This window comes from Cetorhinus maximus, chromosome 18, assembly GCF_964194155.1.
Source record: "Cetorhinus maximus chromosome 18, sCetMax3.hap1.1, whole genome shotgun sequence".
NCBI classification, from domain to species: Eukaryota; Metazoa; Chordata; class Chondrichthyes; order Lamniformes; family Cetorhinidae; genus Cetorhinus; species Cetorhinus maximus.
In genome coordinates, this window is record NC_135896.1 from 98371678 (window position 1) to 98384009 (window position 12332).

The following is a 12332-nucleotide window of genomic DNA, read 5'->3' on the forward strand; positions in this document are numbered from 1 at the left end:
TTGCAGTCTACCTGACTCAAATCATACAGACAGAACCATCTACTCACACCCAGAAACCGACTTTACGATAAACCACAATAATATAATGAAAATTATTATAGCTTTGTGATATAAATGACAGTTTTGCTCGTTTCAAATCTGATTCCAGTTAAAGAAAAAAACTCGAGTTTAGTCACGTACAGGTGTGAAAAGTACAAGTTCAAGAATGCAAGTAAAAAATGAATTCCAGCTTTCTGCAACATACTAGTTATATTTTACCTGTTATCATTTACATTACTCCTAAATTGATGCATTTAATGTTTCACTTTTATTCCCAATGTTTAATATGAAGTGGTATTCAATTGGGAAATTAAGCGCATTAGTTACCTAACTACTATATTATTTAAAAAATAAATTTAGAATTACACGGATAAATTAAAAATGCACGTTTACAAATAACATTACTGTGCTGTAAATTAAATCTGTGCAAATGGAGTATTTCTGCTTGAAAAGGTTTTGTTATCCTCTACACTCTGAATATACATTGCCTTTTTCTGCAGCGAGGAAAACAATGGCCTTTACAGCTAGCTGATCACCATATCAATGGCACATGCCACAACAGAAAAGCACTAGTTTATTTGATTGATCATGGTAGATAAACCCCAAATAACAGAGAAATTAACAAATGCTTGACATTTGCTCAACATCCATTATTCTGGCACTACTTCAGAATTTCAAAGCCTGAAAGCATGCTTAATCAACATTCATATTCCCCAGTGAACCACAGGCACCATATTGTGCCCCGCCTAAGCACTGATGAAAACTGCATATTAGCCATTTCCAAAACGTTCTGGGACTGTACACAGAGCTCCTGCAATCTCTTGTTCTGTACTTTCTTTTAAACATTTCGAAGAGTAAAGCATCTGCCAGTTGTACTCTGGGGATGTATGTAAATTTGAACTGAATGCAGTTTTACAGGCAGGGTACCTTCAGATGAAACTTCATTCAAGGGGGCAGAAAAGGACTGAACAGGCCTCTCCCTGGACAGAAACCTGCGGGAATTTCTGCAACACCATTGGGAGATTTACCAAAGCTGACTACAGACAATCTCCAATTCAAATCTCCAGCATAGCAGTACCCTTGTCACTACTCTGAGTCCTAGCTGCACTCTTTCCATTCCAGTTTCTGTAGACACTAGACAGGACGGTGCAGCTAAGCAGGAGGTGCACAATTTGCATGCTGTCGAATTGTGAAAGGGTAACAGTGACAGCACTGTGTCGAATTCTTTTCCCTTTAGAACTTTTAACTCTGTAGGGTTGCATAGTTGACAGATGACACCCCAACATCTGTGTTACGTATACTGCACAGCTGAGGAACTTTGCTTTGTGTTGTATGTGCTGGCACATGACCTTACCTAAAATTATACAGCAGAGATAAATTTAAATTTCATAAGTCGTTCTACCAAAGTAGACAGAAGGTATTAAACCGGAAAAAAAATTCAAAGTTCACTTTTAATATCCTTATCACCTCTATAAATTGACTGTAAATTACTAAACATTACATCTGAACTTAATATTTTAAACATTAGATCCAAAGTATAATTTAATCACTGAGGAAAAAAAGTTTTACATCAAGAAGTGTTTTTTTCTAACATTACTAGAACAAGTAAAAGATGCATAATAAATTATCCTATAGATGATGTCTGACAAAATTAGTTTAAACTAATTAGAAGCCAAGTATTAAAATTAACCTCAAAGTGCATTATCTATCTAAAATGAACTTTCAAATTCATCATTGGTAAACTGTAGCAAGATGTCAAATATATCAATTTATAAGGAAAATAACTAGTTTCTCGCGACAAGGTGTCAAGGGTCAATGGTAATTTTTCAGCTATTTAAATGTCAGTAAATGATATAAAAGTTTTATTTCAACAGAATAAAACTCAGTGTGAAGGCAATTACAGAAAGATATTTTAGATATTCAAATTATTGCTTACATGATCCAATAGCCACTAGCACTGTGCAGGCCTTAAACAGTTTATTACCAATCCTTAATTTGCAGCCAATCAGCCTTATTTTTCCTACCCAAAAATCATATTGTTTAAATTACCTATGGCAATATTTGGGATCACAGAGCTTTTATTGTATTCAATACATAAATGTAAAATGATATTTCTATCCTGAAGCTGCTGGACTGCATTTCTGTTACAGTGCTATTCTGCTAACTGTATTTCCTTGCATAAAACACAAGGGGAAACTGTAGTTAGTGTATAGAAACAGAATTTTCTTCATTAAATCTACTCAAGCAGATATTAAAGATGCATTTAATATACTGTGAATGGTCGGTGGCCACCACCAACTGTGACAGACCAGTTACTGATGAGCTGCCGCTGGACGTCCTTCTCAGCATGAATCTGTGTCTTAGTCTGCTGAAGGACAGTGATAGCTTCCCATGTGAGCAGCTCTATTCATCTCTGAAGTATTTACTAAATCACAAGCCCCTGTGCAGAAACCAAGCAGCTCAACGCATGCTAACAAATGATGGATGGCCTAGTCAATCCGTTATGTCTTGAAGCGTGATTTCCTGCCATTCCTATCACAAAACCCCCAGAGTATAGCATACTGATCGGACATAGAAAATATATTTTGCAGGCACTGTAAAGAGTGGCAGGAGTTCTTCCCATCAGGGCCTTAAAACTGTATTAGTTTTTGTGTGGTTCCTGAAACCTGATAAAGTAATAAAAAAAAACTATGCCGAGATGTGCACAAGACATTAATTATATGCAGATATTGAACCTCATCAGTAAAAAAATGGATAAAGAATAATGCTGCTACAAGCAAAAATACTCTTTTGCCTAACTTCATAAAAACATCAGGTACAATTTATAATCTTTGCTGCATGAATGATACAAAATCAGCTCAGTTAAGAGCAATACTTAATAGAGAAAAACTCTATATGCAGGCCACTAATACAAAGTTAATATAATTTAATAAGGACTCAATATATTAAGATTGGCCTTAAAATACTTGCAAAATTCATCCTATATAGAGACACACCTCCCATTCAACCTATAAAAAACAGGTGTCTGATAATAGAGACATCCAGAATTTAGAATTTTAGCAGGGATTCTTGTCGTGCCAACATTTCATTACAAATAGGCTTTTTCTCCATCAGGAGCTGTCCAAAAAAGGGATTTTATAAACATTCCACTGTTTATTGTTTCCAAGAGTTGTTATTGAAAAAAAAACTAACCTTACTATTTTCTAGTTATAAAGAGAATAACTGAATCCAAAAAATTGAAATAGAAGCATAAATTGTCAGAAATGACAGGACATTGATCAGTGTCTGAAAAAGTAGGACATCAACACTTTAGTGTGTGTTCTTTCCAAAACTTTATCCTATTTGCCTCCTTTGGGATTCTGGCCTGCAGTGTACTTTCAGCATGTTTTGTATCTATTTCCCATTACCTTTCAGTAAAAATGAACCTTTTCCCTCCATTATAACAGTATATTTTTTTAATTTACTGAAACTATGTAATATTTCTAAGTATTTCTAGGCAATAACCATCTCCAATCAGAGGGAATCTAACCAACTCCCCATGACATTTAATGGCATTACAATCTCTTAATGCCCCCCACTGTCAACATCCTGTGCCCGGGGAGGAGGGGGGGCAGGCGGACATGGTTCTTACAATTGACCTGGATGAGTGCAGCTCCAATAATATTCAAGATGCTCATCACCATCCAGGATAAAGCAGCCCGTTTGATTGGCACCCCATCCGCCACCTTAAACATTCATTCCCTCCATCACCAACGCACAGTGGCAGCAGTGTGTACCATCTACAATATGCACCATACTAAGGCTCCTTCAACAGCACCTTCCAAACTCACGACCTATACCACAGAGAAGGACGAAGGCAGCAGACGTATGGGAACATCACCACCTGCAAGTTCCCCTCCAAGCTACATATCATCCTCACTTGGATCTATATCACCGTTCCTTCACTGTTGCAGGGTCAAAATCCTGGAACTCCCTTCCTAACAGCACTGTGGGAGTACCTACACCACATGGACTGCAGCGGTTCAAGAAGGCAGCTCACTACCACCTTCTCAAGGGCAATTAGGGATGTGCAATAAATGCTGGCTTTGCTAACCATGCCTACCCCATGAAAGAATAAATAATTTCCCTCAAATATCCTGTGTTAACACTGATTACCATGTAAAGGTGAGATACAGTATTGCCAACTGGAAAGCCTCGTTAAGAATACAACTACAGGCATTTTCCCATAATGTAGGTTAACCAAAATGGAGTGCAGAATTTCTGGACAGCACTTGAAATGGAATTGCTAAGGTTCCGCTGTATTCAGTGGTTCCCAAGAAGTGAACTAGAATGTAGCGGAAAGGGCTGAGAAATTATTAAGCCAGGAAAAATGGGAGAAAACAGGTTCAAACCAAGAAAGCAGTAGAATGGTGGTCCAAGCCAAACAATTCTGAAACAAAAATATGTTGGTATTTCAAAACAACAGAAAAAAAATGGCATGAATAGAAGGACGTGAGTTCTGTTAACGTGAAGCATGTCCACTGCAGGCATGAGCCACCACTAAAAAATAACAAAGCAGGCAAGGGACTTGATGACCAATCATGAAAAGTGCACAAGTGAGGTAACCACACAGAAGGCAAATAAGGTTTTTTTAAAAAGTATTGTCAACTCAATGAAGTACACAATTATGAGCACTTTACTTAGGATATATAAAGCTTTGGTTCATTCTTACTTGCAGTACTGCTTCTAGTTTTATCTGGCAAAATCTGGTAATGGAGATTCAGGTTCTCTAAAAGTCATAGATGAGGCCAATAGGAATAATGTCTAAAATTAGATGTCTTGGTTATAAAGGAATTGCAGAGCCACTTTGAGGTTCTTAAAATTATGAAAGTTTTAGCTACAGTAGACATTAAGATATTCAAAACAGATATTGTGATGAGACTGGAAGGTCTACCTAGAAAATATATAGATGAAAAGCCAGGTTAGATAGAAACTTGACCTCCTGCAGTAGATTACCAGTAGATGTGGCTAAGTGCACATATGCTACATTCTTTTAAGAGGAAGCTTGACAGGTTTCTGACAAAGAAGGAAATTGGAGTGTTGGTTAATTTTGGCTAATGATGTGTAATACACTATGGAAACCTAAAGCACAAAACGAGGGGCATTCAGCCCATCAAGCTTATGCCAGATCTTTGAAAAAACAGCCAAATTTAGCCCCACCACCCAACCTTTTTCCATGATTCTGCAAATGAGTCTTATTCAAGAACATGTCTAATTGCATTTTGAAAGTTTCTATAGTATCCGACTCAGCTTCCCTTTCGGGTAATGTGTTTCAGATCTTAATCCTATACGTGAGGACATTTCCCATTTCTCCCCTGGTCTTTTGTGAATTATTTTAAATCTATGATCTCTTCTTACCAATCCAGTTGCCAGTGGAAATAGTTTCTCCTTACTTGCTTTAGCAAAACCCCTCATAATTTTGAAAACTGCTAATAGATTTTCCCTTTAATCATCTTACTCTAAAGAAAATAATCACAACTTGTCCAATCTCTCCACACAACTGTCCTTCATCCCTGGTATCATCCTGGTAAACCTTTTCCACATCCTCTATATGGCCTTGACATCCTTCCTAAAGTGTGTGCCCAAACCTGTAAAGCTGAGACCTAACAGGGATTTGAAAAGGTTTTGATATGACTTTGATGTTCAATGCCCCAGTTTATAAAGCTAAATGTCTTATGCATTTTCTTAATCACCTTCTCAACTTGCCCTGCCACCTTCAAAGATATGTGAAATTGCATCCCTAGGTCCCTTTGTTCTTACACTTAAGAGTTTCCTTGAATGTCTGTGGAGCAGGGAATTTTAATTCTTCCTAAAGCAGGACACAGCTTCAAGAACTTAAGAATTAGGATGAGATCCCCATTTAGCCCTTTGATCTGCTCTGTCATTCATTAAGGTCATGGCTGATCTACTACCTCAACTCCACATTCCTGCACTATCCCCATATCCCTTGATATCCTTCAGTATCAATCTCTTATCTTGAATATACTCAATGACTGAGCATCCACAGCCCTCTGGAGTTGAAAATTCTAAAGATTCACAACCTTTTTAGTGAATAAATTTATCTTCACCTCACCCCTAAATGACCAATCCCTTATTCTGACATTGTGGCCCTTAGTTCTAAGCTCCCCAGCCAGGTGAAACATCCTCCCAGCATCTAACTTTTCAAGCCCATTAAGAATTTTATGTTTCAAAATGGTCACCTCTCTTTCTTCTAAATGCTTGAGAACATAGGCCTTATCTACTCCATTTCCCTTTATAGGATAATCCCCTCTTCCCAGAAGCTAATCTGGTCAATTTTTGTTGCACTCCCTCCAAGGCAAATATGTCCTTCCTTAGGTAAGTAGACCAAAACTTTATACACTACTCCAGGTTTGGCCTCACCAAGGCCCTACATAATTGCAGTAAGACTTCTTTTCTCTTACACTCCTATCCCTTTGTAATAAAGGCGAACATACCATTTGTTTCCCTGATTGTTTGCTGTGTCTGCATGTTAACTTTCTGTCATACATGCCCAAGGTACCCAGGCCCTCTGAATACCAACATTTACCAGTCTCTCACTATCTAAAAAAAATTCTGCTTTTCTATTTTTCCTACCAAAGTGGATAACTTCACACTTCTCCATATTATATTTGATATGCCATGCTCTTCTCCACTCACTTAACCTATCCGTATCCCTTTGAAGCCTCTTTGTGTCCTCCTCACAGCCTAGTTTTGCACTGTGAGCACATCTGTATAGGTTACACACAGTCCCTCTAAATCATCGATATAGATTATAAATAGCTGAGACCCAAACACTAATCCTTGCAGTACCCCACTAGTTACAGCCTGCTCATCTGAAAATGATCCATTTATTCCTGCTCTGTTTTCTGTCCAGTAACCAATCCTCAATTCATGCTAATATATTTCCCCCAATTGCATGAGCCCTAATTTTATGTAAAATAACCTCTTGTGTGGCACCTTATGGAATGCTTTTTGAAAACCCAAATACACTGCATCCCTGGTTCCCAGTTATCCACCCTGCTTGTTAACTCAAAAGAACTCTACAGGATTTGACAAATTCTCTTTGTATATCTGAGTTGACTCTGCCCAGCTATAGAGTCCCAAATAATAGATTCCAGCAATTTCCCGCCTACTAGCCTCTAGTTCTCTCTCTCCCTCTTTTCTTGAATATCAGAGTTTAATTTGCTATCTTCAAATCCATGGGGAAAGTTTAAGGGTCTAGGGAATTGTGGAAGATCAAAGTTAATGCATCCTGTATCACTGTAGCCAGCCCTTCTAAAACTGTATGATGTAAGCCATGAAATCCAGGGGATTTGCCAGCTTTTCATCCCAATAATTACTCCAATAATTATTTCTTTACTAATTTCTCCAAGTTCCTCAATCCCACTGGACCCTCGGCTACCCACTATTTAGCTAATGTTCTGATGAAGCGCCTTGGGATGTTTCATTACGTTAAAGGTGCCATATAAATATAAGTTGTTGTTGCTCCTGTTGGCCAATGTCACATGTTGCCAACCAGCATACTAGATAGAATACATTACATACGGGGAGATGGAAAGACTAGCAGGCAAAGCCAACCAACCCCCCAATCATTGGGCCACAAGGTGGCACAAATGGGTCCTCTTCTTGTACAATCTTTCTAATCAATGTTCTAAAAGTGCTCAACTGACCTTACCAAACAAAGCAGAGACTTCATTAAGCACTCACTGTCACTGGAGTGTTCCATTGGGCAACACTGTCACTGGAGTGTTCCATTGGGCAACAGTGTGTATAGCCTTGTACAAGGCGGTATGTTTTAGTTTACATTATTTTGGGAATCAACTTCTCTTAAGCCAGCGCAAAGAAGAAGAGTTGGAAAAGACCATATCCTATGCATCCTCACTCAACAACATAAAAAGACTTCAAGTGCAGCTATTTTCATAACATTGTAGTACAAGGTAACTGCACCTGAGAAAACCCTTTCATCAGATCTATATTCTGTAATATCAGAAAGTTGCTCTCTTTGCTAATTTCCAGTGAAAACACATCACTGGAGTCAATTAGCAGACAGCAGTGAAAACATTTTGCAATTAATGCCTCTTCAGCCTGTTTGTTTTTTTCTAAAATCCAAGGATGCAACTTACATAGGAAGTACGATAGCCTAAATATCAACAATTAGTTTTGAATTTTCTTTTTATTTTATGAACAGTAGAGAAATCTCAACTCTGGTTTAAAATCAAGTTAGAAACGAGTCGCATCACAGTTACAAACATTTTTTCGACCGCTTAGAGAAGTTCCATTGAAATGAATGCAGCACTTCTATAAGCTGCTTTCAATAAATCCAGCAATGTGTTAAAAACAATAATTAAAACATTGGCTGGTTAAATATCAGAGGAGGGAATGCAATGTCCAAATCTCTACAGTCCTATAAAATTACAAACTGCTGTCTCCCAAGCTGTTAGTAGGCTGCTTGATTGTCCATCATTCAGTGAACACAGTTGACAGAATATGATCTTTTCAGGAGACCCTTGCAGGGTACACGCATTGAGCTCACCATATCTGTCCAAACAATGTTATGTAGCATCTTGAGTGGAAAAAGTGAATTAGGGATCAATTAGAAGAGGGAGGAGTTTGCTTAGAAGCAATTTACAAAGAAATTTTGGCAGTGAGGTGCCACACACATGCACACAAAGAGAATGGGCTGTCTACAGATCAGAGGCAAGAGAATAGAAATTAAACATGTGGGGGCCAGCTTCACTTTACTGGCACAGTAAACTGCACTCAATGCAAGTGGCCTACGTAATGAACTGGAGATTAAAACAGATGGGTGAATATTTAGCATAAAAAATTCTGAAACAATTATTCCAAAGGTTTGAACAAATTTCTATAACTTAAACAATTAAACCCAACTGAACAGCTATTATGAAGTATTAAAGGATACATGCGAAATTCTGAATTTCTCCTTTTTCCCTTTCAGTTTTCAATTAATTAATTCTAATCATTTGGTCAGATTTTGCATTAACACTAGAGTCATTTATTCTGAGAGTAAGTATTGATCAGTAAGGGAGCCAATGGGGAAAAATTCAGTTGTCATGGAGCAGTAATAAAGACAGATCATAGAAAGGGGAGCAGGAGCAGGACACTCAGCCCATCGAGACCACTCCAGCAATCAATAAGATCATGGTTGATCTGATTGTGGTCTTAACTCCACTTTCCTGTCTGCCCCCATGACCCTCAACTCCTCTGTAGATCAGAAATCTATCTAATTCAGCCTTGAATATATTCAATGATACAGCCTCCACTGCTCTCTGAGGAAGAGAATTCCAAAGACGAACCACCCTCTGAGAAGAAATTCCTCCTCACCATCTTCTTCACTTTCAGCTTCTCCCATTTTACTTGGGGTCGCCACAATGCTGGCTGATCACCCTTTTCCATCTCTTCTTGTCACCCATTCCTCTTCCAATCCGGCTACGTTCAAGTCTCTCACCACCTCATCTTTCCATCTGGTCTTCCTCTTCTTCTTCCTGACAGTCCCATCTCCACCACTTGCCTCACCAGATTTCCTCTCTCTCTCTCTGTCCACAACTTCCTCCATTGAATTGCTAATTGTGCTGGTTTTTCTCCAATGTCTGATTGTTGTCTTGGTTTTCACTGACGACATGTACCTTCTGTGATGTGGGCTAACACATTAATGCAGTACTAAGAGAATGCTGTACCTGAAGTGCTGTCTTTCAGATGAGAGGTTAAACAGAGATCAGCCCTCTCAATTGGATGTAAAAAAAAATCCCATGGTACTATTTCAAAGAAAAGCAGGTGGTTCTCCTCAAGCAACATCACAAAAACACATCATCTGGTCACTAGAAGCTTGCAGGACTACAGGGATAGAGCTGGGAAATGGGACAGACTGGACTGCTCTATAGAAAGCTGGCACAAACTCAATGGGCCAAATGGCCTCCTTCTGTGCCATTATGACTCTATGACTGGAAACATTCAGCAGGTCAGGCAGCATCTGTAGAGAGAGAGAAACAGAATTAACATTTCAGGTCTGAGAGTTCAGATGAAAGTCACTGACCTGAAAGGTTAACTTGGTTTCTCTCTCCACAGATGCTAGCAGACCAAAGAATATTTTCAGAATTTTCTGTTTCTATTTCAGATTTTCTGAATTGGCAGTATTTTGCTTTTGACTATGACTCATTACTGTTTATGGGATCTTGCTGTACAGTCACTACAACGAAGACTACATTGTTTCACTAATACAAAGCAATATACTGCGGAATTCTACCTTGAGTAACTCACCTCTGGACTCCACAAAGCCTGTCAACCATCTACAAGACACAAGTCAGGAGTGTGATGGAATACTTGCCACTTGCCTGATGAGAGCAGCTCCAAGAAAACTCAAGAAGCTGACACCATCCAGGACAAAGCAGCCCGGTTGATTGGCACCCCATTCACCACCTTAAACAATCACTGTCTCCATCACCGACACACAGTGGCAGCAGTGTGTATCATCGACAAGATGCACTGCAGCAACTTATCAAGGCTCCTTCGACAGCACCTTCGGAACCCGTGACCTCTACCACCTAGAACGACAAGTGCAGCAGATGAATGGGTACACCACCACCTGTAAGTTCCCCTCCAAGCCACACACCATCAGTCTTGGAACTAAAAATAGAAAATGCTGCAAAAACTCAGCAGGTCTGACAGTATTTGTGGAGAGAGGAACAGAATTAACATTTGCGTGTTCATTGTAACTCTAATTTGGAACTGAAGAAGTTCGCAGGAAGAGTCGTATTGGACTCGAAACGTTATCTCTCTTTACCACTCCACAGATGCCGCCAGACCTGCTATACTTTTCCAACACTTTCTGTTTTCATTTCAGATCTCCAGCATTAGAAGTATTTTGCTTTTACTGCCTTGGAACTGTTCCTTCACTGTTGCAGGGTCAAAATCTTGGAACTCCCTCCTGGACAGCACTATTGGTGTGTCTACACCATATGGACAACAGTGGTTCAAGAAGGAGGCTCATTACCACCTTCTCAAAGGCAATTAGGGATGTATAATCAATGCAGATCTTGTTAGCAATGCTCACATCTCATGAAAGAGAAAAAAAAACTTATGAGTTTATGAACTGAATTCGTAGATTCCATTTACTGCAAATAAAAAACTGTGTTAGCAGCATTTTCTGTTTTGGTCTGGTTGCTTGTGCACACTGCTCCATCCTCACCACCCTGCCAACCCCACCAAAAGATTTTGCTCCCTCTCTCCACCATAAGACCCTCAGTCTCTCCCTCCCTGCCTACCCAAGCGTCGCAAACTCTCCAAGCCCCCTCAGTACTCTCCCCCGATCCCAGTCTTTCTATGCCTGTCTGTCTCCTACCTATCCCAGATTCTCACTCTCCCTCTGTCTATCCTAGACTCCTTCTCACTCCCACCCTATTCCAACATTTCTAACTCTCTCCCTTTCAATTCCAATTTCTTCTCTCTTGCACTCTATCCAAGTCTCTCTCTACCCCCACTCTATCCCAGTCCATCTCACCCTCTCTATCCCAGTCCCTCTACGTCCCAGCCCCCCTTGCCCCCTCCGTCCCAGACTCAGTCTCTCTCTATCCCTCCCACTCTAGCCTAGTCCCTCGCTCTCTCCTGCTCAAGCAGTCTCTCACACTCTCTCACCTCCTCTCAAGCCTAGTCTCTCTGTCTCTCTCTCCCTTTCTAGCCCAGTCTCTCTCTCCCTCCCATGCTCTCTATCCCATGCTCTCATCTCCCTCCCTCTCTATCCCAATCTCTCCCTCTGTCCATTCCTCCCTCCCCCCCCTCTCTAGCCCAGTCTCTCTCTCTCCCCCTCTCTAGCCCAGGCTCTCTCTCTCCCCCTCTCTAGCCCAGTCTCTCTCTCTCCCCCTCTCTAGCCCAGTCTCTCTCTGCCCCCCTCTCTAGCCCAGTCTCTCTCTGCCCCCCTCTCTAGCCCAGTCTCTCGCTCTCCCCCTCTCTAGCCCAGTCTCTCGCTCTCCCCCTCTCTAGCCCAGTCTCTCGCTCTCCCCCTCTCTAGCCCAGTCTCTCGCTCTCCCCCTCTCGAGCCCAGTCTCTCCCTCTCGAGCCCAGTCTCTCCCTCTCGAGCCCAGTCTCTCCCTCTCGAGCCCAGTCTCTCCCTCTCGAGCCCAGTCTCTCCCTCTCGAGCCCAGTCTCTCCCTCTCGAGCCCAGTCTCTCCCTCTCGAGCCCAGTCTCTCCCTCTCGAGCCCAGTCTCTCCCTCTCGAGCCCAGTCTCTCCCTCTCGAGCCCA

At 40.6% G+C, this 12332-nt stretch overlaps 1 protein-coding gene across 3 annotated transcripts in view; it reads right to left on the reverse strand.

Annotated features, from left to right (window-relative positions):
* The window catches only part of cdin1 (CDAN1 interacting nuclease 1), a 137766-nt gene extending 127229 nt beyond the window's left edge, over nucleotides 1-10537 (reverse strand). The window contains exon 1 of one of the 3 annotated variants that reach the window (XM_078563266.1): nucleotides 10354-10537. In XM_078563266.1, the coding sequence (XP_078419392.1) occupies nucleotides 10354-10382 (29 nt within the window). In that variant the 5' untranslated portion in view covers nucleotides 10383-10537. Of the gene's footprint in view, nucleotides 1-9773; nucleotides 10034-10353 lie in introns of those variants that run through there. The other 2 variants (XM_078563267.1, XM_078563269.1) reach the window with 2 other exon arrangements.
* Between the last annotated feature and the right edge of the window lie 1795 nt (nucleotides 10538-12332).